We start from the raw sequence: 25,512 nt of genomic DNA on the forward strand, positions 1-25,512 counted from the left end.
AGTTCTCCTGATTTTTAGCAAAGAGATGAAAAATTTAAAGTTCATGTTCCATAATTTTTTTCATAGAAGATAGAAAGAAGTTATACATTGATTTTGAATTCTTCGACACGAAGATAGAGAATGCATCACTTTAATTCTGAAGTTTTCTCGAAGAAGTGCAAAATGTTCAAGTTCTCTTCTGAATTTTCTTACAAGAAGATAAAAAAGTTAGCTTCAATTCTAATTTCTCCAGATGAAAATGAAAAAGCTTCCACTTCAGTTCTTAATTTCACAAAGACATAAGAAATTCAAAGTTCAATTCTAAATTTTTCGGTGGGAGATAGAAAATGAAAAAGTAAAGTTCCGACAGTGCAGTTCTGGTTATTTTCTCTAGAGAAATGAAAAATTTAATAGTTCTTTTCTAAATTTTAAAGTAGAACTTTAACTTCTTTGTCTTCAGTGAGAAATTTGGAACAGTACTTCAAATTTTTCATTCTTCGAGAAAATATCACAAGTATGTACTCTTTCTATCTTCACTGAAGACAATCGAATTAAACTCAGATTTATCTATATCTCCGTGAAAAACAATAAGTTTAGTTTATGGTATAAATTAAATTATTATATTCTTTAAATAAATAGAAACAATTTTTCTTCACATGTTTAAGTTAGATTGAACTAGGTTAACTTTTATCATGAATACTCATAAGTATGGTATTACTTAATTCTATCTTCCACTGAAAAATTTAGAATTTCAGAAGTTCACTTCTGAATTTTCTTAAAGAAGTGAAAAAAGTTAGCTCAATTCTAAGTTTACCAATGAAAATGAAATAACGCTTCACTTCAGGTTAGCTTAGGTTAGGTGAGAGACAGGCAAAAATTTAAGGTGCTATGATTAGGTTAGGTTAGATTAAGTTAGGTTAGAGTTAGGTTAGGCTAGGATAGCCTACGTCCGCCCGCGTACTACGCCTAACCACCCCAAACCTAACTTACCCTAACCTAACTTAATCTAACCTAACCTAATCATACACCTAACTTTTTGCCTGTCTCTCACCTAACCTAAGCTAACCTAAGTGAAGCGTACGTAGGCTAACCTAAACTAACTTAACCTAACCTAATCTAACTTAATCTAGCCTAACCTGACCTGGCCATACTCGCCAGAAAAGGTTAGGTTAACTTATCATGAGCGCTCATGATAAGTTAACCTAACCTAACTTAAACATGTAGAAATGTTTCTATTTATTTATTAATATTTATTTATACCTAACCTAACCTATTGTTTTGGAGGTTAAATGAACGAGTTTGAACGATTGTCTTTAATAATAGAACGAGTCACTCATTTTTTTAATTTAAAAATTTGAGGGGTAAATCCATAAGACAAAGGAGCTAAAATTTAATTTAAAATTAGAAGAGAACTTAAGATTTTTCATCTCTTTGAGAAAAAACCATAGCTGATGTAGAACTTTTTTATTTTTTTGGAAAAATTAGAAGAGAATTTTGAATTTCTTATATCATTGAGAAAGTAAGAACTGAAGTAGAAGCTTTTTTCATTTTCATTTGTCAAAATCAGAATTGAGCTAATTTTTTTATCTTCTTTAAGAAAATTTAGAAGAGAACATGAACATTTTTCACTTCTTCGAGAAAACTCAGAATTAAAGTGATGCATCTCATCTTCGTGTCGAAGATTCAAAATCAATGTATAACTTTTTCTATCTTCTATGAAAAATTTGGAACAGAACTTTAAATTTTTCATCTATTTGAAAAAAATCGGAACCGAATTTAAGAAAATTAGAATTAAAGTGAAACTTTTTATCTTCACTGGAAAATAATCACAATCATAGTATAACTTTTCCTATCTTCTACAGAAAAATTTAGAACTAAACTTTGAATTTTTTATGTCTTTGAGATATTATGAACTGAAGTGGAAGGTTTTTTCATTTTCATTGGTAAAATTCAGAATTGAGCTAACTTTTTTCTCTTCTTTAAGAAAATTCAAAAGAGAACTTGAACATTTTGCACTTCTTCGATAAAGCTCTGAAGTAAAGTGGAGTTTCCTATCTTTATGTTGAATATTCACAATTAATGTATAAATTTTTCTATCTTCTATGAAAAATTTGGAACAGAACTTTAAATTGTTCATTTCTTTGAGGAAAATCAGAACTGAATTTAAGAAAAATTATAAATAAAGTGAAAATTTTGATCTTCATGGATAATGATCAAAATCCGAGTATTACTATTTCTTTCTTCCATCTGAAAATTTAGAATAGAACTTTAAATTTCTTTATTTCATTGTGGAACTTAAAACTGAAGTGAAAGATTTTTATTTTCTCTGGAGAAATTAGAATTGAAGTGTGTTCTTCGGTAAAGTTCAGAAGAGAACTTGAACTTTTGGTCACTTCGTTGAGTAAATTTTAAATTGAACTAGAACTTTTTTCGTCCATGAAAATAATCACAAGTATGTTATTACTTTTCTATCCTCCACCGAAAAATTTAGAATTGAACTTTAAATTTAAGTATGTCCTTGTGAAATAAAGAACTTAAGTTGAAGATTTTTATTTTCTCTGGTGAAATTAGAATTGAATTGTGTTCTTTAGTAAAATTCAGAATAGAACTTGAACTTTTCTTCACTTCGTTGAGAAAATTGTAAATAGAACTAGAACTTTTTATCTTCCGGGAAAATATTCACAAGTATAGTATTACTTTTTCTACCTTCCACCGAAAAATTTAGAATTGAACTTTAAATTTCTTTATGTACTTGTAAAATAAAGAACTTAAGTGGAAGATTTTCATTTTCTCTGGTGAAATTAGAATTGAATTGTGTTCTTTGGTAAAATTCCGAAGAGAACTTGAACTTTTTTATCTTCTGTGAAAAATTTGGAACATTATTTTAAATTTTTCATCTCTTCGAGAAAATATTCACAGGTATGGTATTACTTTTTCTATCTTCAGCCTAAAAATTTAGAATTTAACTTTAAATTTATTTGTGTCTTTGTGAAATATAGAACTGAAGTGGAATATTTTTATTTTCTCTGGTGAAATTAGAATTGAATTGTGTTCTTTGGTAAAATTCAGAAGAGAATTTGAAATTTTCTTCACTTCATTGAGAAAATTCTAAATTGAACTAGAACTTTTCGTCCCGAGGGAAAATATTCACAAGTAGGGTATTACTTTTTCTTGTTTCCACCGAAAAATTTAGAATTGAACTTTAAATTTCTTTATGTCTTTGTGAAATAAAGAACTTAAGTGGAAGATTTTGATTTTCTCTGGTGAAATTAGAATTGAATTGTGTTCTTTAGTAAAATTCAGAAGAGAACTTGAATTTTTCTTCACTTCGTTGAGAAAATTTTAAATTGAACAAGAACTTTTAATCTTCTGGGAAAATATTCATAAGTATGGTATTACTTTTTCTATCTTCCACCGAAAATTTTAGAATTGAACTCTAAATTTGTTTATGTCTTTGTGAAATAAAGAACTGAAGTGGAAGATTTTTGTTTTCACTGGAGAAATTAGAATTGAATTATGTTCTTTGGTAAAATTCCAAAGAGAACTTGAACTTTTTTATCTTCTGTGAAAACTTTGGAACAGTATTTTAAATTTTTAATCTCTTCGAGAAAAAATTCAAAAGTATGGTATTACTTTTTCTATCTTCCACCAAAAAATTTAGAATTGAACTTTAAATTTCTTTATGTCTTTGTGAAATAAAGAACTTAGTGGAAGATTTTTATTTTCTCTGGTGAAATTAGAATTGAATTGTGTTCTTTGGTAAAATTCAGAAGAGAACTTGAATTCTTCTTCACCTCGTTGAGAGAATTTTGAATTGAACTAGAACTTTTTATCTTCCAGGACAATATTCACAAGTATGGTATTACTTTTTCTATCTTCCACTGAAAAATTTAGAATTGAACTTTAAATTTCTTTATGTCTTTGTGAAATAAAGAACTTAAATGGAAGATTTTTTTTTTCTCTGGACAAATTAGAATTGAACTGTGTTCTTTGATAAAATTCAGTAGAGAACTTCAACTTTTCTTCACTTCGTTGAGAAAATTTAAAATTGAACTAGAACTTTTTATCTTCCGTGAAAATATTCACAAGTATGGCATTACTTTTTCTATCCTCCACCGAAAAATGTCGAAATGAACTCTAAATTTCTTTATGTGTTTGTGAAATAAGGAACTGAAGTGGAAGATTTTTGTTTTCTCTGGAAAAATTAGAATTGAATTATGTTCTTTGGTAAAATTCCGAAGAGAACTTGAACTTTTTTATCTTCTGTGAAAAATTTGGAACAGTATTTTAAATTTTTCATCTTTTCGAGACCGATCTGAACTAAAGTGGAAAATTTTTATATTATTTGGAAAAATAGAAATGATCAATGACTAATTTCTTTTTCATTGAGAAAATTCAGAAGAGAACTTGAACTTTCCTTGACTTCGTTGAGAAAACTTTAAATTGAACTAGAATTTTTTATCTTCCGGGAAAATATTCACAAGTATGGTATTACTTTTTCTATCTTCCACCGAAAAATTTATAATTGAACTCTAAATTTCTTTATGTCTTTGTGAAATAAAGAACTGAAGTGGAAGATTTTTGTTTTCTCTGGAGAAATTAGAATTGAATTATGTTCATTGGTAAAATTCCGAAGAGAACTTGAACTTTTTTATCTTCTGTGAAAAATTTGGAACAGTATTTTAATTTTTTCATCTCTTCGAGAAAATATTCACAAGTATGGTATTACTTTTTCTATCTTCCACCGAAAAATTTAGAATTGAACTTTAAAGTTCTTTATTTCCTTGTGAAATAAAGAACTTAAGTGGAAAACTACACCTCCCAATTCATAATTTTCTGAAAGCACACACCTATGAAATGCTAAGAAATCTAGCTCAGAAAAGTCAAAAATAGCAAACCATTCATTCCCAAATCATAGGTTTCAGTCAACACACACCTACGAAAGGCTAAGAAATCCAGCTCAGAAACGTCAAAAAATAGCAACCCACACATCCCAAATCATAGGTTTCAGACACCACACACCTACGAAAGACTAAGAAATCTGGTTATGAAAAGTCGGAAATAGCAAATTGCATACCCAAAATCACAAGTTTCAGACAACACACACCTATGAAATACTAAGAAACCTTAGTTCATAAAAACTTGAAATAGCAAACTATTCATCCCAAACTATAGGTTTCAGACAACAAACACCTATGAGGGACTAAGAATCCTAGCTCTGAAAAGTCTAAAAAGCAAACTACAAATCCCAAATCATAGTTTTCTGTCAGCACACACCTATGAAAGGCTAAGAAACCTAGCTCAGAAAACTCAAAGTAGCAAATTAACCATCCCAGATCATAGGTTTCAGACAACAAATACCTATGAAAGGCTAAGAAATCCAGCTCAGAAAAGTCTAAAATAGCAACCCACCCATCCCAAATCATTGGTTTCAGACAACACACATCAACGAAAGACTAAGAAATCTAGCTTAGAAAAGCCCAAAATAGTAATTTACATATCCCAAATCATAAGTTTCAGACAATATTCACCTACGAAATACTATGAAACCTTAGCTCAGAAAAGCATGAAATAGCAAATTACACACCTCAAATTATAAGTTTCGGACAACACACACCTATGAAATATTAGGAAACCTTAGCTCAGAAAAGCCTGAAATAGCAAACTACTCATCCCAAACTATAGGTTTCAGACAACAAACACCTATGAGGGACTATGAATCCTAGCTCTGAAAAGTCCAAAAAGCAAACTACAAATCCCAACTCATAGGTTTCAGACAACACACACCAACGAAAGACTAAGAACATTATATCCCAAATCACAGGTTTCAGTCATCGCACACCAACGAAAGACTAAGAAATCTAACTTAGAAAAGCCCGAAATAGTAATTTACATATCCCAAATCATAAGTTTCAGACAACATTCACCTACGAAATACTATTAAACATTAGCTCAGACAGTCCTGAAATAGAAAATTAGACACCTCACTTCATAAGTTTCAGACAACACACACCTACGAAATACTAAGAAACCTTAGCTCAGAAAAGCCTGAAATAGTAAACTACTCATCCCAAACTATAGGTTTCAGACGACAAACACCTATGAGAGACTAAGAATCCTAGCTCTGAAAAGTCTAAAAAGCAAAACTACAAATCCCAAATCATAGGTTTCAGACAACACACACAAACGAATGACTAAGAAATCTAGCTTAGAAAAGCCCGAAATAGTAATTTACATATCCCAAATCATAAGTTTCAGTCAACACACACCCACGAAAGGCTAAGAAATCCAGCTCTGAAAAGTCCAAAAAGCAAACTACTCATCCCAAACTATAGGCTTCAGACAACAAACACCTATGAAAGGCTAAGAAATCTAGCTCAGAAAAGTCAAAAATAGTAATTTACATATCCCAAATCATAAGTTTCTGACAACAAACACCTATGTAAGACTAAGAAACCTAGCTCATAAAAGTCAAAAATAGCAAACTGCTCATCCCAAACTATAGGTTTGAGACAACAAGCACCTATGAGGGACTAAGAAATCTAGCTCAGAAAAGCTCAAAATAGTAATTTACATATCCCAAATCATTATTTTCTGACAACATTCACCTACGATATACTAGGAAAGCCTAGCTCATAAAAGTCTGAAATAGCAAACTACTCATCCCAAACTAGAAGTTTCAGACAACAAACACCTACGAAAGGCTAAGAAATCCAGCTCTGAAAAGTCCAAATAGGAAACTACACATCCCAAATCATAATTTTCTGACAACACAGACCTATGAAAGGCTAAGAAATCCAGCTCAGAAAAGTCAAAAATAGCAAACCACCCATCCCAAATCATAGGTTTCAGACAGCACATACCTATGAAAGGCTAAGAAACCTAGCTCAGAAAAGTCAAAAATAGCAAACTACTCATCCCAAACTATAGGTTTCAGACAACATACATCACCGAAAGACGGGGCCCGGGGAGGGCCTTTGGGGGTCTGGGGGGGGCCGGGTGGGAGCCCTGTGAACCTTTGGGGACCGGGGGGAGGGTGCCCTTCTGTGTCTCAATGCATAAAAAATATTAAAAAAATGGGGGGGAGGAGGGGGGAGGGGAGGGGAGGAGGGGAGGGGAGGGGGATTGGGAGGAGGGGAGGGGGAGGGGACGGTGAGGAGGGGGAGGAGAGGGAGGGAGGGGAGGGGGTCCCTTTGGGAGCCTGGGGGACCTTTGGGGACCGGTGGAGGGCCTTTGGGGGTCCTGGAGGGCCAGTTGGGAGCCTGGGAGACATTTGGAGACCGGGTGAAGGTCTTTGGGACCCCGGTGGTCTTTTGGGAGCTCGATGGGCCTTTGGGGGCCCGGGGATGGCCTTTGGGGGTTTGGGGGGGGTCTTTGGGGGCTTGGGGGTCTTTGGGGACCGGAGGTTCCTTCTGGATTGGGGTAGAGGGATTGGAACCCTTTGGGATTGGGGTATGGCGATCGGAACCCTTTGGGGTTGGGGTAGAGGACCTCACAACACTGTTCAAATGGAACTTGTGTATTATAACGACCACACTCAAAACCTCTTCTAAAACCATCTTTTAAATCATCTTTTAAAATGTCTCTAACTGTTTCGCCGAAATAATTCCATAAGCTGTATAAAACCGTTTCGCCCAAATAATCCCTAAAAGTAATTTCAGCGTGTTCCTTTTGTTTGGCATCTCTGTGGTTTCACATTTCAAATTTCTAGGAAACCCTTTCCTACGTTAATCTCTTCATCTCATAAATGTTCCTAGCTAAACTATTAAGGTTTCGTTAGAATATCAATTTATCTCTCCGACTTAAAGCTCAGTGAAGCCGTATTTAAAAATAGAATTTCTATCTCTTTAGACTCCCACATAATTCCAAGATAACAAGTGATGTCATTCATAATTCCTGACACTATAGATCAATGAAGCCCTATTTAAAAATAGAATATTAATTTTTCTCTCTTACCTAAAGAACGTTTATCCCACAGACCTAAGATTAAAGAAGCCATAGTGTTTCTTAATTCCCCCTTCGTGAATCAGTAATTTCCCGTAGCGATTATGTAAATCAATTTCTCAGGTTAGGCTAGCCAAACAACAATGAAGCCATGTTTGTTTCTTAATTCCCCCTTCGTGAACCAATAATTCCCCTAGTGATTATGTAAATCAAGTTCTCAGGTTAGGTTAGCCAAACAATCTCATAGCATTCGCGTCGAGCATGTCCATTCTCACTGACAACGAACAGACATAAATCATCCATAAAACAGACATGAAAAACATCAAATAATCGAACAACACACATAACCATCCATGAAAACAGACATAAATGTGAGAAAGTTCCTGTTTTTCAAATTCTCACTGACAAAACCATAAAACATCCATAATTTGATGTTTACAACCATGAAAAACATCAAATAAATCGACCAACACACATAACCATCCATGAAAACAGACATAAATGTGACAAAGTTCCTGTTTTTCCAAGTGAGAAAATTCCTGTTTTTTCATTCTCACTGAGAAAACCATAAACCACGTGGTTCGTTCCGGAGTATAAGATAGCCTTCTACTAAGATGAATATAAATATAGCCAAATAATTTTTCTAGCGCAGAACTACCATAAGCCACCATAAATAAATAAATGAATATCAGAACAAAAATAACCAAGTCAAATTCAAAACAAGCAGAAACTAAGAGAAGGAGTAAACTAGCACTCACATGCCATCTGCCTCTTGAAGACTAGGACATAATCCACGCTTTATTGGAAACAAATACATTTTAAATACTTTCCCTTATTTATCTTTAACAAATAAAAAATTATTAAGATATTCAGAAATAAATAGAGGTATGTATATAAACCTATCAATCTGTATTCATTTAGTTTTCAGTAATCTTGGTTACGATGGTAATTTTTTCCTTTTTTATGATATGAGAAATAAAAGCGCATTGCTCAAAATAAATATTGTTTCCAGTAAAGTTTAAATTATGTTCTGGTCTTTAGAAGACACAGCGGGTGTCAGCCTTACCACTCTTAGATTCTGCTTGTTTTCCGCTTGACTTCGGTATCTATTGCAATTTCCGTTTGTTTTGGGATCCATTCATTTATTGATGGTGGTTTATGATAGTTTCAAACTAGAAAAACTATTACACCGTGTAGAATTCCTATAACTCAAGTTGATTTAACTCTTTAACTTAATATGACCCAAGCTAATGACCCAGTTACTAAAACAACATAAGCACACAAGCAAAGCGAAGTAAAACGAAGCAAAGCAACACTACAAACACGTAAGCAATTATTAAGCAAGCAAGCTCAGCACGATGCTATATCTTCCTTCCTCTGAACATGCTGTTGTTTCTATAAGTTTAGTCTGTTGGGTTTAGCCACTGTCCTACCGAATCTTGTTTGTATCACTCCGCCACTGTTGGTGGCACTATTTCCACTGTATTCAGTGGGGGTTGCCAAGCTGGGCATTCAGCAGGGTTGTCTTCAGGCACCACCTCGGACGGTTATGTAATTTCTAAGTTTTTGGTCATCTTGTTCTGGATTGATTGATTCGTCTGATTTCTTGTGGGATAGTCTAACTCTATTACATCGAAGCGTTGATCCGTCCTCAGTAGCAGCTGTATACGATCGTGGCTGGGGGCAAACTTCAACAACGGTTCATCTCTTCCAAGGACTGCTAGGTGTCGCCTAGACACTCAATCTCGACCCTACTTGAATTTCGGGCAGGGATTTAGCAGACTTATCATAGTACTCCTTCCGTCGTATTCTACATTTCTCTTTGAGTCCGAAAGCTTGCTTCAGGCACGATTTTCTTCTCTAGATGTTTCTGTGTGACAAGGAGGACTGATTGCAACTGCCGCCTCATGAGCAGCTGAGCTGGTGCTGCCATACCATCAATGGGCATGTTGCGATATTCCAGGATACCGATATATGGATCTTGTCCGCTGATCCTAGACTTGTTCAAGATTCTCCCGCAGGTTTGCACGCATTTCTCGACGAGCCGTTTGTTGTTGGATGGTAAGGTGATGTTCGACGCCCCAGTCTTTTGTGAATAGTCCGAATTCGCTAGAACAGAACTGTGGCCCGTTATCAGAAGTGAGAGTGGCTGGTATTCCATTGCGAGCAAACTGACCTTTGAGTTTAGTGACAACCTGAGAATTGGTGGTGGAGGTTAGGTTGTCCAACTCGAAATAGCGGCTGTAATAATCGACCGTTATTACATACTGCTTCCCATTCCATTCGAACAAATCACAACCAACGTGATGCCATGGTAGTGACGGGATCGGCATGGGAATCATTGGCTCTTTTTGATTGTTCGACATAGTGTGAGTGCAGGCGTCGCATCTTCGGATAGACATTTCAATATCTTTTCCGATATCAGGCCAGTGAATGATTATTCGGGCTCTTTTCTTGTTTTTTTCTGTGCCCAAATGAGCGGAGTGTAGTCCCTTCAAGACGTCATCTCGTAAACTAGTAGGGATGACGATTCTCGGGCTTTTGAAGATCAGATTATCGTGCGTTGAGAGATCTTGGCGAACACTCCAGTACTGGATTATAGTGCTCGGGCACTGTCTATTGTTTTCGGGCCATCCCGCCAAGATGATGGTCTGCAGCGCTTGTAGTTCGTGATATGTCGCGGTCTCCTGTTTGATCTCCCTAAGTCTGCTGCCCGTTGCAGGTATGGATTTCATGAACGAATGTAGAAAGATTTTGATCTCTTCATGTAATTCTTCTTCAATATCTGGAAGATGAAGTCTTGAGAGCGGATCTGCAACAGGAATTTATGTACCAGCCCGGTACTTGAAAGTCAAGTCATAAGGCTGTACGTATATCATCAGGTGTTGAGTCCTTGGTGGGGCTGTATGGAGGGGTTTTACTAGTAAGGACTCAAGTGGTCAATGATCTGTGACGAATTGTACTTTTCTTCCATAGTGGTGAAAATGGCATATGTAGTGGTGAAAATGGCAGTATCCATATACTATGGCAAAGAGTTCTTTCTCCAGCTGCGATTACTTTTGTTCGGATTTGCTCAGCGAACTTGATGCGTAAGCGAAGACTTTGCTGCTCGAAGAGATTCGTGCTCCTAGTCCATGTCTCGAAGCATCCACTTTGAGCTCAAGGGTTGGGCTAGATCTGTCGAAGAAAGCCAAGTTGGTGAATATGGACTCTTTGAGCAGGTTGAGACTGGAGGCGTGGAGCTCTTTCCACTCAAACTTTTCTGCTTTAATCAGGTCCCTTAATGGCTGGTTCTGGGTTGCCAGGTTTGAAATATATCTCGAGAGATAGTTCAGCATTCCAAAGAGAGTCTGGAGCTCCTTTGACTTTGGGGTAGGCCCCTCGTAAGGGCAGAGTTTCTCAGGGTCTGGTTTAATGCCTGCATTGCTGATGATGTGACCAAAATAGCATACTGACTGGACTGCAAACTGGCACTTTGATTGGTTGAATTTCACACCCTTCTGTTCAGCTCTTTCTAGCACGGCTGCAAGTCTTCTGTCAAGTTCTTCTCGGGTATCTCCATAGATAAGCAGGTCATATACAAGTATTTTCAGACCTTCCAGACCTTGAAATATCTCTCCCATCTTCCTCTGGAACTCGTTCTGCGCAGATATCAACCCGAAGGCGTATCTCTTCCATCGATATCTCCCGTAGATTGTGTTGAATGGCGTGAGCACTGAAGCTGCTTTTGAAAGCACAAGTGACCAGTACCCCGAGGTGGTACCAAGTTTTGAAAAATAATTTGCACCACTCAGATCGGCGATGGCATCTTCAAAAGTCGGGATCGGGTAATGAGGGCGCTTGATGGCCTTATTGAGGTCAACCATATCAATGTAAAGCCTCACGCCTCCATCCTTCTTTTCAACAAGCACCATCGAATTGACTCACTCTGTGGGTTCTTCCACCTTTTCTATGATCCCCAGACTTTCAAGTCTGTCCAGCTCTTGCTTGAATTTCTCACGCATTGCAATTGGTACTTTTCTGGCAGGATATGCTGATGGGAATAGAATTGCCTCCAACTATGAAAAACCTATACTTCTGCCCGAAGGTTCAATTATAATTGCATGCTCTGACTATTGGAATTGTTGGCTTTGGAGCAAGGAGATTGAAGTAGTGTTGTGGTATGATGTTTGCCTGAGCCCCAGTATCTATTTTGAAGCTTACAGTAGTCTGATTGTTGATCTTTAGTGGTATGAATGCCTCATTCTTACTCTCACTTTGCTGCACAGCATATAGCAGTATTTCATCGTCTTCGGCAAATTTTGACATTTGTCTCCGCTCGTCATTCTCGATGGCATTTACAACTTTACTAAAGCATACTTTGGCAAAATGGTTTAATTTTCTGTAGTTGGAGAATTTTTTACCTTTTGCAGGACAGCTGTGTCTGGGGCCCTAGATTCCTCCACAGAAGTAGCACTCTGTGCCCTATGATCTTGATCTTGCATCTGCTGTTTTATGTTGTTTTCTGTATACAACATTCACTTCTTTTTTTACTACGGATTTGGCTGGGGTAGTTTTCGAATGACTTCAGCTGTTCTTGAGTCGTTTCATAGATTCTACAAACTTCTACTGGTCTTTCCAGTGTTAAAGTTTTACTTTCAGCCAAAAGTTTCTTCCGTATTCTCGGATTTCTGATAACACAGACGATTTTGTCTCTGGTCATCTCTTTTGGATCATGGTATTCACATGGCTTGACTAATAGCTTCAATTCTGTTACGTATTTCCCAAGTGTCTCTCCATCCCGTTGATCACGTTTCTGAAAGATATATCTGGCAAACTCTTTGTTCTTTTTCGGAACAGCATATTCACGGAACTTGAGAAAATAAGACTCAATTTTATCTGCATTCGCCACTTCAATACCCATTGTTTGAAAATGTCTCTTCCCTTTTCGCCAATCCATATGAGTAGATAGGCACACTGAATCTTCTCTGATTTACCAGAGAGAGGGCCAAGAAACATGAGTCTTGCATGTTCTTCTAACTTCGACCATTCTTCATCTAGATTCTCTGATTCCCAGTTGATTGCTGGAGGGGCTACTCCATCCATGCTTGCTGTTCACTTGCCGACCTCTGACACCACGTAGAATTCCTATAGTTCAAGTTGATTTGACTCTTTAATATGACCTAAGCACCTATAAATAAAACAATAGTAAGCACAGAAGCAAAACAAAGCAAAACAAAGCAAAACAAAGCAAAACAAAGCAAAACAAAGCATAGCAACACTAAAAACACGCAAGCAATTATTAAGCAAGCTCCTCTTTCACCTTTTGTTCAATTTCACATCTGCATTCACACACTCTCTTTCAATTTAGTTCCTCATTCCCCTCAACATTCCCTGAAATTTTTACCTTTATAGCATTAGCTGTAGTCATAATATTAGTAGTTGGAGTCTTAGCAGTAGTACTAGTAGTAGTGGTAGCAGTAGTAATAGTAGTAGTAGTAGTAATATTAATGATAGTAGGATTAGTAGTAGTACGAGCACTACTTGCAGCAGGAATATGCACATATTACCTTTTGATCAGTTGAACATCCCCCCCCCCTATGATGCCCTGAAAGTTTCAGCTTGATGTGATTGGCCGTTCTTAAGATATTGCTGATACACCCTTTTGATAACCCATATGCAAATAGTATGTTTATATTTAATTCAACTTTCCCCTCGACATTTCCACAAATTTTCACCTTAATACTCTTAGCCTTAGTAGTAGTTGTAAAAGACGTAGTAGTCGGAGTAGTAGTAGTAGTAGACAGGGGTTTTCCGAGCCTCTTTTCAATAGAGGGAGGGCTATTACATTTTTCTGAATCACTACCAGATTTTTACCGAATTAAAAAAATTTCCTCTAAATACAGTGTAATATCCAAAGATTGCGTAATATGTATAAAATCCAAATTAGAGTTACATTAGCCGAGTTTTGATTCCTTTGCACATTTGACTATTTGAAACAGGTCACACTGATCCTAAAAATCCCTTTCGAAGGATAGTGTCAACAGGTGGCCAAGTCTTTTTTCAATCGTCGTAGACTTAAGAACAGTTTTCACCAACTTCAGCCTTCTAAATATTCTTTCTTTCTTAGTCGATGTCAAAGGAGCAGTCTCCGTCATCTAGAATGCTTTGCATAATAACAGGATAGCCTTTTCCGGTTCAGCATCTAATCGAGCATCGTCAAAATCAGCTCTGTGAATTCTGGGTACGTGCTCTAAACTGCAAATAAAGCCTCGTATCTGGAACACCTTCTTGTCTCTGATAAAGTTTTCACCGGAAGTTGCCTTTGACCTTTTCCATGGCCTGTGTGTAATAGGTAAACGCTTAGTGGCTCCAATCAAGAAGGAATAAAGGACTCGGAGTGTGCCGACCCTGCTGTTGACAAGGATTGAAGATTCCCAAGCATAATCCACGATGTTGTTTATCAGTGTGCCAGACAGCGAAATTATGGGTTTTCTCTTTTGAAAATCCTAGTCACATGAGGCTCAAAATGTCCTGACATGTAGGCGAAATCAAACGACTGAAAAGCCAGCTTATCCTCATTGAGACTAGCATTTCGAATGTGCCCTACTATATTGTTAGCAAAATTCACGCCTTTCTTTGATTTCAATTCGATTATATATAATATATGATCTTAAGCTAACCCGTCTCCATCAATATATCGTGCTCCAACAACCTAGCACCCTGCATGCCTTACATCCAGCGTCGTATCAGTAAAGATTCGAAAGAACAGCGACTTGTTAACAGCTTCTTTTACTTTATATTTAACTTCTTCTCCAAGGAAAGAGATTAACTCATTTTGAGGCCTTCCAGTCATGTAGGTAACTTTATGGAGACGATCGTTATGATTTCGTACCAAGCTTTGATATCAGGACAATGTTGACTTAAGAGTTGAATGAATTGATAGATAGTTCCCTACTTTCTCTGAGACATATCTTCTAAAAGCTAGCTGTTGCCGGGCTAAGTATCTCGTGCTGTTTAGTAGGACAAATATAACACCCCAAATCTTTTCCTCATCAGCGGACTACAAAATCTTGATGTTGCGCTCCTGTCTGTCCATCAGATATCCTACAGAAGGGTTGCACTTCGAAAATTGCATGAAATCAATAAGAGCGGCGCGATGTGATGACAACAGAAGTGTTTTTCTGTAGGTTCCCTTGCCGACCAGCTCCTTCGCTTTTTATTTTGTCTCACTGACGAATCCCAACTATGAGAGCATCACTACTTCTATTCCTACCAGGCCCAGAGGGGAAAAGACAGCAGACATGGCAGAACACGGCATATTTCTGAATCGAATATTCCCAGTGTTGATAGTCCTCATACCAACTTTTGACAAATTTTGTAACATGTCTAACACTAGAAGTATATGTATTAGACGGATAACTATGAACACAAGGTTGAACAGGCCCTAGGTTGATGAGGTAGCCCTATTGATTATCTATTAGGGGTTTCGGCACGATTTCCCGGATTGTGCTCCACTCTAGGGTCTTACGGTAGTAACACCTGAGTCTGCTGGGCTTGCACGCAAGTATCTTTCAAAAGTTTTATCATTTTCAGCACAATATTTGATGAAGACGATATACTTTCAACAATATCGAAGAGTTTACCCGCAATATCTTCTTCGTTAAGTATTTCAGATTGCTGGACCTTGTATAAGATAGTCTTACATTTTTTTTCCATCGTAAATTAGCTGTGGTAACATTCCAATGTAGCTTCCAATAGTAGACTTGACTTTGGAATAGCTGACAGAACCAACAAGATCTAAAGGAAGAAGATCGACTGGTTTTATTGTTCGAGGTCTGCTTCCTAATATTTTAAGCTATGTCATATTCGGACTCGAGAGAACCAACTTGACTTTGGAATAGCTGACAGAACCAACAAGATCTAAAGGAAGAGGATCGACTGGTTTTATTGTTCGAGGTCTGCTTCCTAATATCTTAAGCTATGTCATATTCGGACTCGAGAGAACCAACTTGACTTTGGAATAGCTGACAGAACCAACAAGATCTAAAGGAAGAGGATCGACTGGTTTTATTGTTCGAGGTCTGCTTCCTAATATTTTAAGCTATGTCATATTCGGACTCGAGAGAACCAACTTGACTTTGGAATAGCTGACAGAACCAACAAGATCTAAAGGAAGAGGATCGACTGGTTTTATTGTTCGAGGTCTGCTTCCTAATATTTTAAGCTATGTCATATTCGGACTCGAGAGAAATATTGTCCATTTACCCCTGGAAAGACTGGAGTCAGCTATGAAAGTCCAATATCTCCTTATTTTCTTCAATCTCGGCCTTTCTTCAATGTTGTAAGGTCCTGGCTACAAAGTCGTCCTCTTAATCTTCACTTAAGATGTAAATCCGAAACTAGAGAGATAATCAGGTATGAAACCTCTTTCACTTTACCAAAGTATTGGTGAAAGCAAGTTCCAGAAGTCTTTAAGGAGTAGGGCTAAAGTTTATGAAATTCAAAAACTTACAGTACGAGTTTCTAATCAACTTTACAGCAAGGTCATAGCCAAGATTTTGTTAAAGGTGTCTAGGGCAGTTCACTTTGGGTCTCTTGCTGCAATGAAGTGGTGGAAATTTTTAAAATTTTCTATTTAATAATCTTTTTTTTGTATTTGACTCTTAAGAAACTAATTTTGCCAAGCTCAATACTAAAAAGGTACTCTCGCACCGTAGAGAATCAATTTTATTTAAATCTAGCATTTTTAAAGTTTTTTTTTTCATTTTTCCTTCTTTTTAAATGCCCTTCGCTTTTTGAAGTTCAACCTCCCTAGCCTGGCTACGTCCCTGGGTGAACAAAAAAGTTTTTCTTATGTTTATTTGCAAAATGAGCAAAAAAACTACGACAGATCGATTCTTCAGACTATACCAGACCAGACCTTAATTCCATGACCTTTTCGAATAAAAAAAAAACTATATAGTAAGAAAAAACACTTTTATTTGATATTTCCTCACCATGAACAGATAAACTACAAAAACTAATGGCAGTCTGAAAATAAAACCTTGGCGTAAATTGCTATGAGGCAGAGGGCAGTTGTGCTTTCCAGACATTTTTGGTAGTTATCTTTTTTCCAATAAACTACGGATGAAATGATGAAAATAGTTTATTACTTTCGCGGAAAAAGCGAGGCATCATATACGTAATAATTTCAGTTCGTTTTTATTTTTAATGTTGCTCCTTACTTTCAGTTGAAAAAAACTAGTTTTTCTTATTTAATATAAGACAAAAAATGATGCAAACTCCGCTGTAAGAAATTCTCACTATTGAAAATAAAAATCAAGATCAGTTAATAAAAAAGTTCTTCGCTCAACGTCCAACGTCCGAGTAGGCTAACAGCTAAACTTAGTTATAGCTAAAAATCTAAAGGTCCATTCACATTGAGATTTTACTAATATCGGAACTCAGCCCAAACCGAAAACTGGATACTGGATTTTGCTAATCTTGTAAAATCTCGAAATTAGTAAAATCTCGTTATGAATGGGCCTTAAATGAACGAGAGATAAGTTTTAAGTATTTAAGTTAAGTTAAGTTAAGTAGTTAAGTTAAGTTTTAAGTTTTCCTTGTTAGCTCCCCTTGCTCGTTTAACCGGAAGTAAGAAAACGTCAGTAATTTATCGAACATGTCAAATAAAATTTTTTTATTGAAAACGTCAGTTTGAAAACGTCAGTAATTTATCGAACATGTCAAATAAAATTTTTTTATTGAAAACGTCAGTTTGAAAACGTCAGTAATTTATCGAACATGTCAAATAAATTTTTTTTTATTGAAAATGTCAGTTTGAAAACGTCAGTAATTTATCGAACATGTCAAATAAAATTTTTTTTATTGAAAACGTCAGTTTGAAAACGTCAGTAATTTATCGAACATGTCAAATAAAATTTTTTTTATTGAAAACGTCAGTTTGAAAACGTCAGTAATTTATCGAACATGTCAAATAAAATTTTTTTATTGAAAACGTCAGTTTGAAAACGTCAGTAATTTATCGAACATGTCAAATAAAATTTTTTTTATTGAAAACGTCAGTTTGAAAACGTCAGTAATTTATCGAACATGTCAAATAAAAATTTCGGGTTATGTCTATTAAATGATAACAGTAATCAGTTAAGTGCCATATTTCCTTTTCAACTAGTAGTTCTTCGAAGTTAGTATTTTGAACTCTATAATTTTAACAGCAAACGTCCGATTTACTTAATTTAACAATAATCCTTTTCAAAGATAATAATCCCTTGAAAGCACAGTTACGAAAGGTCTTAACAAGTCCAGAGACTGAAAGAGGTCAAGGGACTACATAATTGAATGTTGTTAACTCATTAATAGAAAGGTCTTATTACATCTTATGACAGTTTATAAGGCAGTGGCGTATCCAAAGGGGGGGGGCACCCCCCTAACGTAGTCTAAAGTAGTTTAATTTACTTAATTAACGCAAGAATGTGTTAATTAAACTTGCTCCTAACGCAATTTTATTGGATAAACCTATTCCCCCACTAAAAAAAAATCCTGGATCTGCCCCTGCTATAAAGCCACCAAGAGGCCGGTCCACCTCATATCCATGTTTCTCATTACTGCAAAAACTACTGTTAGGATTACAATTAGGATTAGGAATCGAGAAATACAATTTTTTTTTTCCTCATTTTTTTAAGTACAATATTGTGTAACGCTTTTTTGGTGCCGATCTTCGTACTACTGTAAACTAAATAAAGCTATACAGGGCGTTCTTTCCGCTAGCTTTATCCTACGATTTGAATAAGAACATTATTCAGCTCAAACACATGTCCGGGGGAGGGGGGGTAGAAAGGGCCTGGTTTCCTCGCCTCCTGAATTTCCTTCACCTTGGAGTCACGATCGATTTCCTAAGCAATTTTAAGCATTTTCACAAGGAAAAATTTTCTGGAGGATATTTCTGTAAGAAGGGTATTTCTCCGTGGAGGTGGGGTTAGATTTCCTGGGGTTATTTAAAAAACGATCAGAAATTAAATAAAAAAACAAGTTTTTCTAACTGAAAACAAGGAACAATATTTAAACTTAAAACAGAAAGACATTATGTATTTTTAGGGGGTTGCCCCCTCCTCAACACCTGGCTCTTTACGCTAAAGTTTTTTGGTACTTTTAAAAAGCGTCTTATTGTTCTAATTAAGCACCCTTGTGTTTCAGGAGCCGTTCTTAAAGAACTGGGACAAAATTCAAACTTTAGCATAAAAAGCGAGGTGTTGAGGAGGAGGCAACCCCCCACATATACCTAATAATTTATTGTTCGTTATAAGTTTTAATGTTGCCCCTTACTTTCAGTTGAAAAAACTTTTTTTTTATTTCATTTCTGATATTTTTTTAAATAATCCCAGGAAATCTGGCCCCACTTCCACGGATAAAAACCCTCCTTACGGAAATATCCTCCAAACAATTCAATCCCGGTGAAAATTTACTCGAGACAATTATCCTTAACAACTCGACGCGTACCAATGAGACGGAAAGGAGAAAGCAAGATATATAAAAATAATTTTGTAATGGAATTCTTGCAAATTCCCCCAGTGGCCAGTGTATAATTTCACCTGACAAGTTAATCCCTTAGAAACTTCCCTCCCCATGGAAAAACCCCCAGTAGGAAATTTACCCCCCCCCCCTACCACCCTAAAATGCATGCAAGCTTCCCAATAACAAATACTATGCATAAACAATGGGAAAATTTTACAACCTAAAGATCTATCCCCTGGGGATGGAGGGAAGTTCATGTTATGTCCAAAGATATAGTTTTTGGCCTTTCAACTCTGATGGACAAAATGGCTATTTCAAAATTTTGATCGAAAGACTTTGGGGGAAAAGGGGCGACGGAGGGGGCCTAGTTGCCCTCCAATCTTTTTGGTCACTTAAAAAGGGCACTAGAACCTTTCATTTCCCCTTGAATGAGCCATCTGAAGATAAACTAGGACCAGTGGTTTGAAACGATCATCCCTGGAAAAAATAAAATAAACACGCATCCGTAATCTTTCTTTTGGCAAAAAATACATAATTCCACATTTGCGCAAATAAGAGCTTGAAACCTGTATAGTAGGGTTTTCTGGTACGCTTGAATCTGATGGTGTAATTTTCATTAGGATTCTTTTACTTTTAGGGAGTTATTCCCCTTTTTTCTAAAATCAAGTATTTTTTTCAGGCTCATAGCCGTTTATGAGTAAGACTATACTTAATGAAACTTATATATTTTAATCTGCATAATAAGCCGATTCTTTTGATGTATCTATTGGTATTAAAATTCCATTTTGTAGAGTTTCGGTTACCTCTGAGCTGGGTCACTTCTTACTTACAGTTCGTTACCACAAACTGTTTGATAGGTCTTATTGCATCTTATGACGGTCTATAAAGCCACAAAGAGGACGGTCCCCCTCGTATCTGTATTTCCTTCCCCTTGGAGTCACTAACGATTTCCTAAACAATTTTAAATATTTTCTATAAAATTTCCCTATTTTTGTCAGCTATTTAGAAGTTCCCATCTCCCAGAATGAAAATGTTTGTGGCCAAAATGTGGCCTTAATATTGATACACATGACGTTGAATTGTATTAGCCAGTCTTTGAACCAGCCTTCCCCTCCAATCATGGGTGATACTTCAATAAACTTCTATAACACTTCTATACGGACTAATTCTAACGCTTCTAACACATATATGGACACATATGGACTAATTCTAACACTTCTAAAGGACTAACTTCTAAACTCATGTACACTGCTATACTTCTATACACCTGTGCAAGAACGCTTGTTTGATCATAGTTACTTTGAGGAGAAAATATAGGATACGCCCTTTTGGTTTTAGCAAGATCTACCCAATCCTAGCGAGGATATTTAGTTTTTCTATTCCAATACGCTTGCTTTTTTAAAATAACGTTAGTTCTTTGGCTCATACATCAAAACATCATTGGCCCATACGTTAGCTAAACAAACGTTGGGTTTTTGACTCATACGTCAAAACATCATTGGCCCATACGTTAGCTCTTTTAAAACAACGTTTGGTTTTTAACTCATACGTCAAAACATCACTGGCCCATACGTTAGCTCTTTTAAAACAGCGTTGGGTCTTTGGCTCATACGTCAAAACATCATTGGCCCATACTTTAGCTAAACAAACGTTGGGTTTTTGGCTCATACGTCAAAACATCACTGGCCCATACGTTAGCTCTTTAAAGATAGCGTTGGGTCTTTGGCTCATACGCCAAAACATCAGTTGTCAATACGTAAGCTCTTTTAAAACAACGCTGGGTCTTTGGCTCATAGGCTACGTCCAAACGTCGTTGGCTTGATAAAAACTAAAATAACCTAAAATCCAAAATCAAGAAATAAAAACAACAAATATCTATATCTATAATTGTCACAACTTGACTGAGAGCCATAGAAGCTAAACATAGTTGTTTCAATGAGAACGCTAAAGCGACTGGCTAAGATAAAATAAAATGAATATGAAATTGATTATTCTGTTGCGAAATTAAACTATTGCTTGCTACTATTGCTGCAATTCTCCTAGGTCTTGTATTTAATTAAATAAAAAAAACAAGTTTTTTTAACTGAAAGTAAGGAACGACGTTAAAACTTAAAACGAACAGAAATTATTCCGTATATGAAGGGGGCTGTCCCCTCCTCAACGCCTCGCTCTTTACGCTAAAGTTTTTTTATTGTTTAAAAAAATAGAGTTGTGAGAAAGTCAAACTTTAGCGTAAAGAGCGAGGCGTTGAGGAGGGGACAGCCCCCTTCATATACGGAATAATTTCTGTTCGTTTTAAGTTTTAACGTCGTTCCTTACTTTCAGTTAAAAAAACTTGTTTTTTTTATTTAATTTTTGAACGTTTTTGAATTAATGCAGGTTTTGATTTTGGCTCACCGTACATGAATAATTAAAACAAAATTTGCATATTATATTTGGTTAAATGGCTTTCTCGAAACTTGTTTAATTTTATTTACGAACGTTTTTATTAGTAATAAATATACGTAACTTAGAATTAACTTACGTAACGAACTTCTATATTCATAAATTTTTAACACGTATATTAGGGGTTCGCCCCCTAGTCAATACCCTGCTCTTTAAACTATAGTTCGAATTTTTTTTCCAGTTCTTTAAAAATGACCTCTTAATCACAATCAGTTGATCAGTTGAAAAACTTGTTTTTTTTTTATTTAATTCCTGATCTTTTTCTTTAATAATGCTGGGAAATCCGGCGCGCCCGGCCTAGCCATGTCCCGTCCCCCATGGAAACTTCCTTCATGGAACGAGCCTTCCATATAGCCCCCGACCCTCTCCTTCCCCCACCTACCAGAAAAAATCTCCTCTGAAAAAGTCTGTATACTTCCCAATAACCAATACTATATGTTAACATTGAGTAAAGTTCATAACTTTCAGCCCTCCCCTGGGGACTTTGGGGGATCAAGTCATCCTAAAAAACATATTTATCAAATTTTCGACCGTTTTGAACAAAATGGTTCTTTCAAAATTTTGATCGGATGCTTTTGGGAAAAAAATGAGCATTGGAAAGGATCTGATATCCCGCCATTTTTTTTGGTCACTTTTAAAGGGCACTAAAGACTTTACCTTTTATTTCGATGAGCCTTTTCGAAAATTTCTAAGACCAGTTAGTCATTGCAGTTACCCCTGGGGAAAAAAACAAACAAACAAACAAACAAACAAATAAACACGCATCAGTGATCACTTATCAGGAAAAAAATGCAAAATTCCACATTTTTGTAGATAGGAGCTTGAAACCTCTACAGTAGGGTTCTCTGATACGCTGAATATGATGGTGTGATTTTCATTAAGCTTCTATAACTTTTAGGGGGTCTTTCCCCCTTTTTTGAAAATCAGCCAAATTTTCTCAGGCGCGTAACTTTTGATGGGTAGCTCTAAACTTGATGAAAGTTATATATTTGAAATCAGCATTGAAATCTGATTCTTTTTGATATATCTATTGGTATCAAAAACCCGTTTTCTAGAGTTTCGGTTACCATTGAGCCGGGTCGCTCCTTACTTACAGTTCGTTACCACGAACTGTTTGATCTAGTCCCCTGGTGATTTCGTAAAATTTTATTACCCTCGTTAGCTATTGGTTCACTTTTAAGGACAATGTGATATATCGGGTCAATATTCCTATTACCTATATATCTGTGTATTAAAATATTAGCAAGAAAATGTTGTATTTTGCTTCAATTGCCTCCCTAGCCCATTTTGTAAACTCTCTATCGTAAGAAGTGGCCGTGGCATCGTCAAATTGTACGTAATTATCAGGGTTATAGAAAATTTGTCTTACAAAAAACTTAAAAAAACGCACCAAAAATTTGTTTATATTATTTTTGTTACGTTTTTACGAGTCGGACAAACATTTCGCAGGGGGGGGATCAAACCCCCTACCCCCCCCCCTCCAATGGATACAGCCTTGTCTGTAGGTAAAAATGATCATCCAGCCAATAATATTCACTTTCTCACCCCACACATTTAGCTAGGTATGCCTCTGTATTGTATCCTCAGGGGCGTAGCTCCAGCATTTTTATTGGAGCGGGGGGGGGGGGGGTAAGAGGGCCAAAATCCGGAGAGTCAAGGGGCATGAGCTAAGCAATAACTTTTTCTCCAAATTATTTGGGGAATACCCCCCTTGTCCCCCCTCCAATGAAAATGCTGGAGCTACGCCCCTGAGGATACAATACAGAGGCATACCTAGCTGAATGTGTGGGGTGAGGTCATTTGGTATCCCTAGCCATATATTTGCCATCTCCATCCCCAGAACATTCATGATTCGTTTATGGTCATATTAACTGTTAGAGCTTGAGTAATATGGCGCAAAGATTAATCTGGGGCAAGAAAGCTTGAGCAATCTGGTGCAATGATACTAGCTGCACTAACAATAAAAGCCCAACTTGATTCTTCTCAGAGAAATTGATTATTGATTAGTTTGGTGATTAAATTCAAATGATAGCTGAATTAGTGACTTTCAGTGAGAACTACCGCCCCGGGACCAAATCTGGGGGTATTTTGAGGAAGGGATGCCCACAAGCGCATTATATTGATTGGAAATATTGCATTGTAGATACAATAGACCACGGCGAAAAGTGTTGATTCACAAAGTGTTGATACTAATGACAAGCATAGAACGGAGGATTACTAATTTGTTCGTAGGACACCTTGTCAATCTACTCCCTTCTCAGTTAGATGATTTCACATGTTTCAACTCTTTTCTGTTACCTATCATTTATAAGTTCAATAAACAGTGTCACTGTTTCAAACAATAATGTTCCTAATTCAAACCTTCCTCTACTATATTTTACGAGAAGGCCATAAACCTATAATTTTCGCTTTCATCGTTAATCAAATTTCAAAAGGACCTTATGTCCAAAGGGATCCGAGTAATATTTTTCTTCAAAGAAGACGGTAGATCAAACAAATTTGGGAGCCTATAATCTAGATATCTGATCCTTCCATTTTCCCTGCCGAGGAATGTCTCTACTATTTTTCTCAAGTTTTTCTCGGCCGCTTTAGAAATAATTTTTTTTACGCTTTTCGTACCGAACAATATTATAAATTTTTGGCACACAAATTTTTTAGTGTGCCAAAAATTTTGCAAACCCATTTTAACATTTATTTTTTTTATTTTAGATTAACTGTTGGTTCATGGAGGTTCAAGAATATCGTCCGACGACGAACCTATTTAATCAACCAAATACTACAAATGAGTCATCACCATTTAACTCTTATTACGAGTCACCAACAACAACTAATTATGTTGAACCTCAAATTGAGCCCTCATTTTCACAAGAAGACCCTAGTGGATGTGCATTTAATGAATTCAATGTTCCCCGAAAAAATTTTGAAACAAGGATAAGTCAATATGAAGGTCAATATCGATATCGTCAAACCGCCGAGGTCAAAGAAGTATTTAATCAACGGTATACTGCTGATAAATCGTCGTCATACAGCTCTTATTATGAGTCATCAGCAACCAGCTCTTCCACCAGCACCACCAGCTCGTCACCAGTAATCGATTCAATACCGACTGCTAACTTTTATGCGTTACCAACAACTAATGACGTCGAACCTCAAATAAACCCTTCATTTTCACTAGGATACCATAGTGGATATTCATCAAGTGGATTTCATGTTCCCCAAGACAATTTTGAACCAAGAATAAGTCCTCCGCTAATCCCACCCGATGAGCCTCACAATTATAACTTTATATCCCATTGATAATTTATTAGTAAATGACCCCTCTTTATAATTTTGTGACTGAAACATAGCCAATAATAAAATATTCTTTTATGAATTGTAGTATGTATGAATTTTAGAACAGTAAAAATGTCAGAGCAGACGTCATAGGATAAGCTGAAAGGATTAACGGATTTTTTTTTAATACGCAAATGTGCTGAAGGGTGATTCGATACACCGTGATCAAATAGTTCTCTTTTAAACTACACTCCCATTGAATTTAATTCAGTCCTCTCCTTTCAGTCAAGCTAGCTCATATGAAGAGCTGAAAGAACCTTTCTAATCCTTAAGAGAAGGTGGACTGGATTGACATGAAAAATGTTAAACAAAATATTT

General features: G+C 36.3%; 1 protein-coding gene across 1 annotated transcript in view; it reads left to right on the forward strand.

Annotated features, from left to right (window-relative positions):
* The window catches only part of LOC148947441 (uncharacterized), a 45,629-nt gene extending 20,401 nt beyond the window's left edge, over positions 1–25,228 (forward strand). The window contains exon 3 of the mRNA XM_089095852.1: positions 24,571–25,228. Within this exon, the coding sequence (XP_088951978.1) occupies positions 24,571–25,158 (588 nt within the window). The 3' untranslated portion in view covers positions 25,159–25,228. The remainder of the gene's footprint in view (positions 1–24,570) is intronic.
* Positions 25,229–25,512: the final 284 nt, after the last annotated feature.

Source organism: Artemia sp. Qi Xiang Cuo, chromosome 10 (assembly GCF_049724085.1).
Source record: "Artemia sp. Qi Xiang Cuo chromosome 10, ASM4972408v1, whole genome shotgun sequence".
Lineage (NCBI taxonomy): Eukaryota > Metazoa > Arthropoda > Branchiopoda > Anostraca > Artemiidae > Artemia > Artemia sp. Qi Xiang Cuo.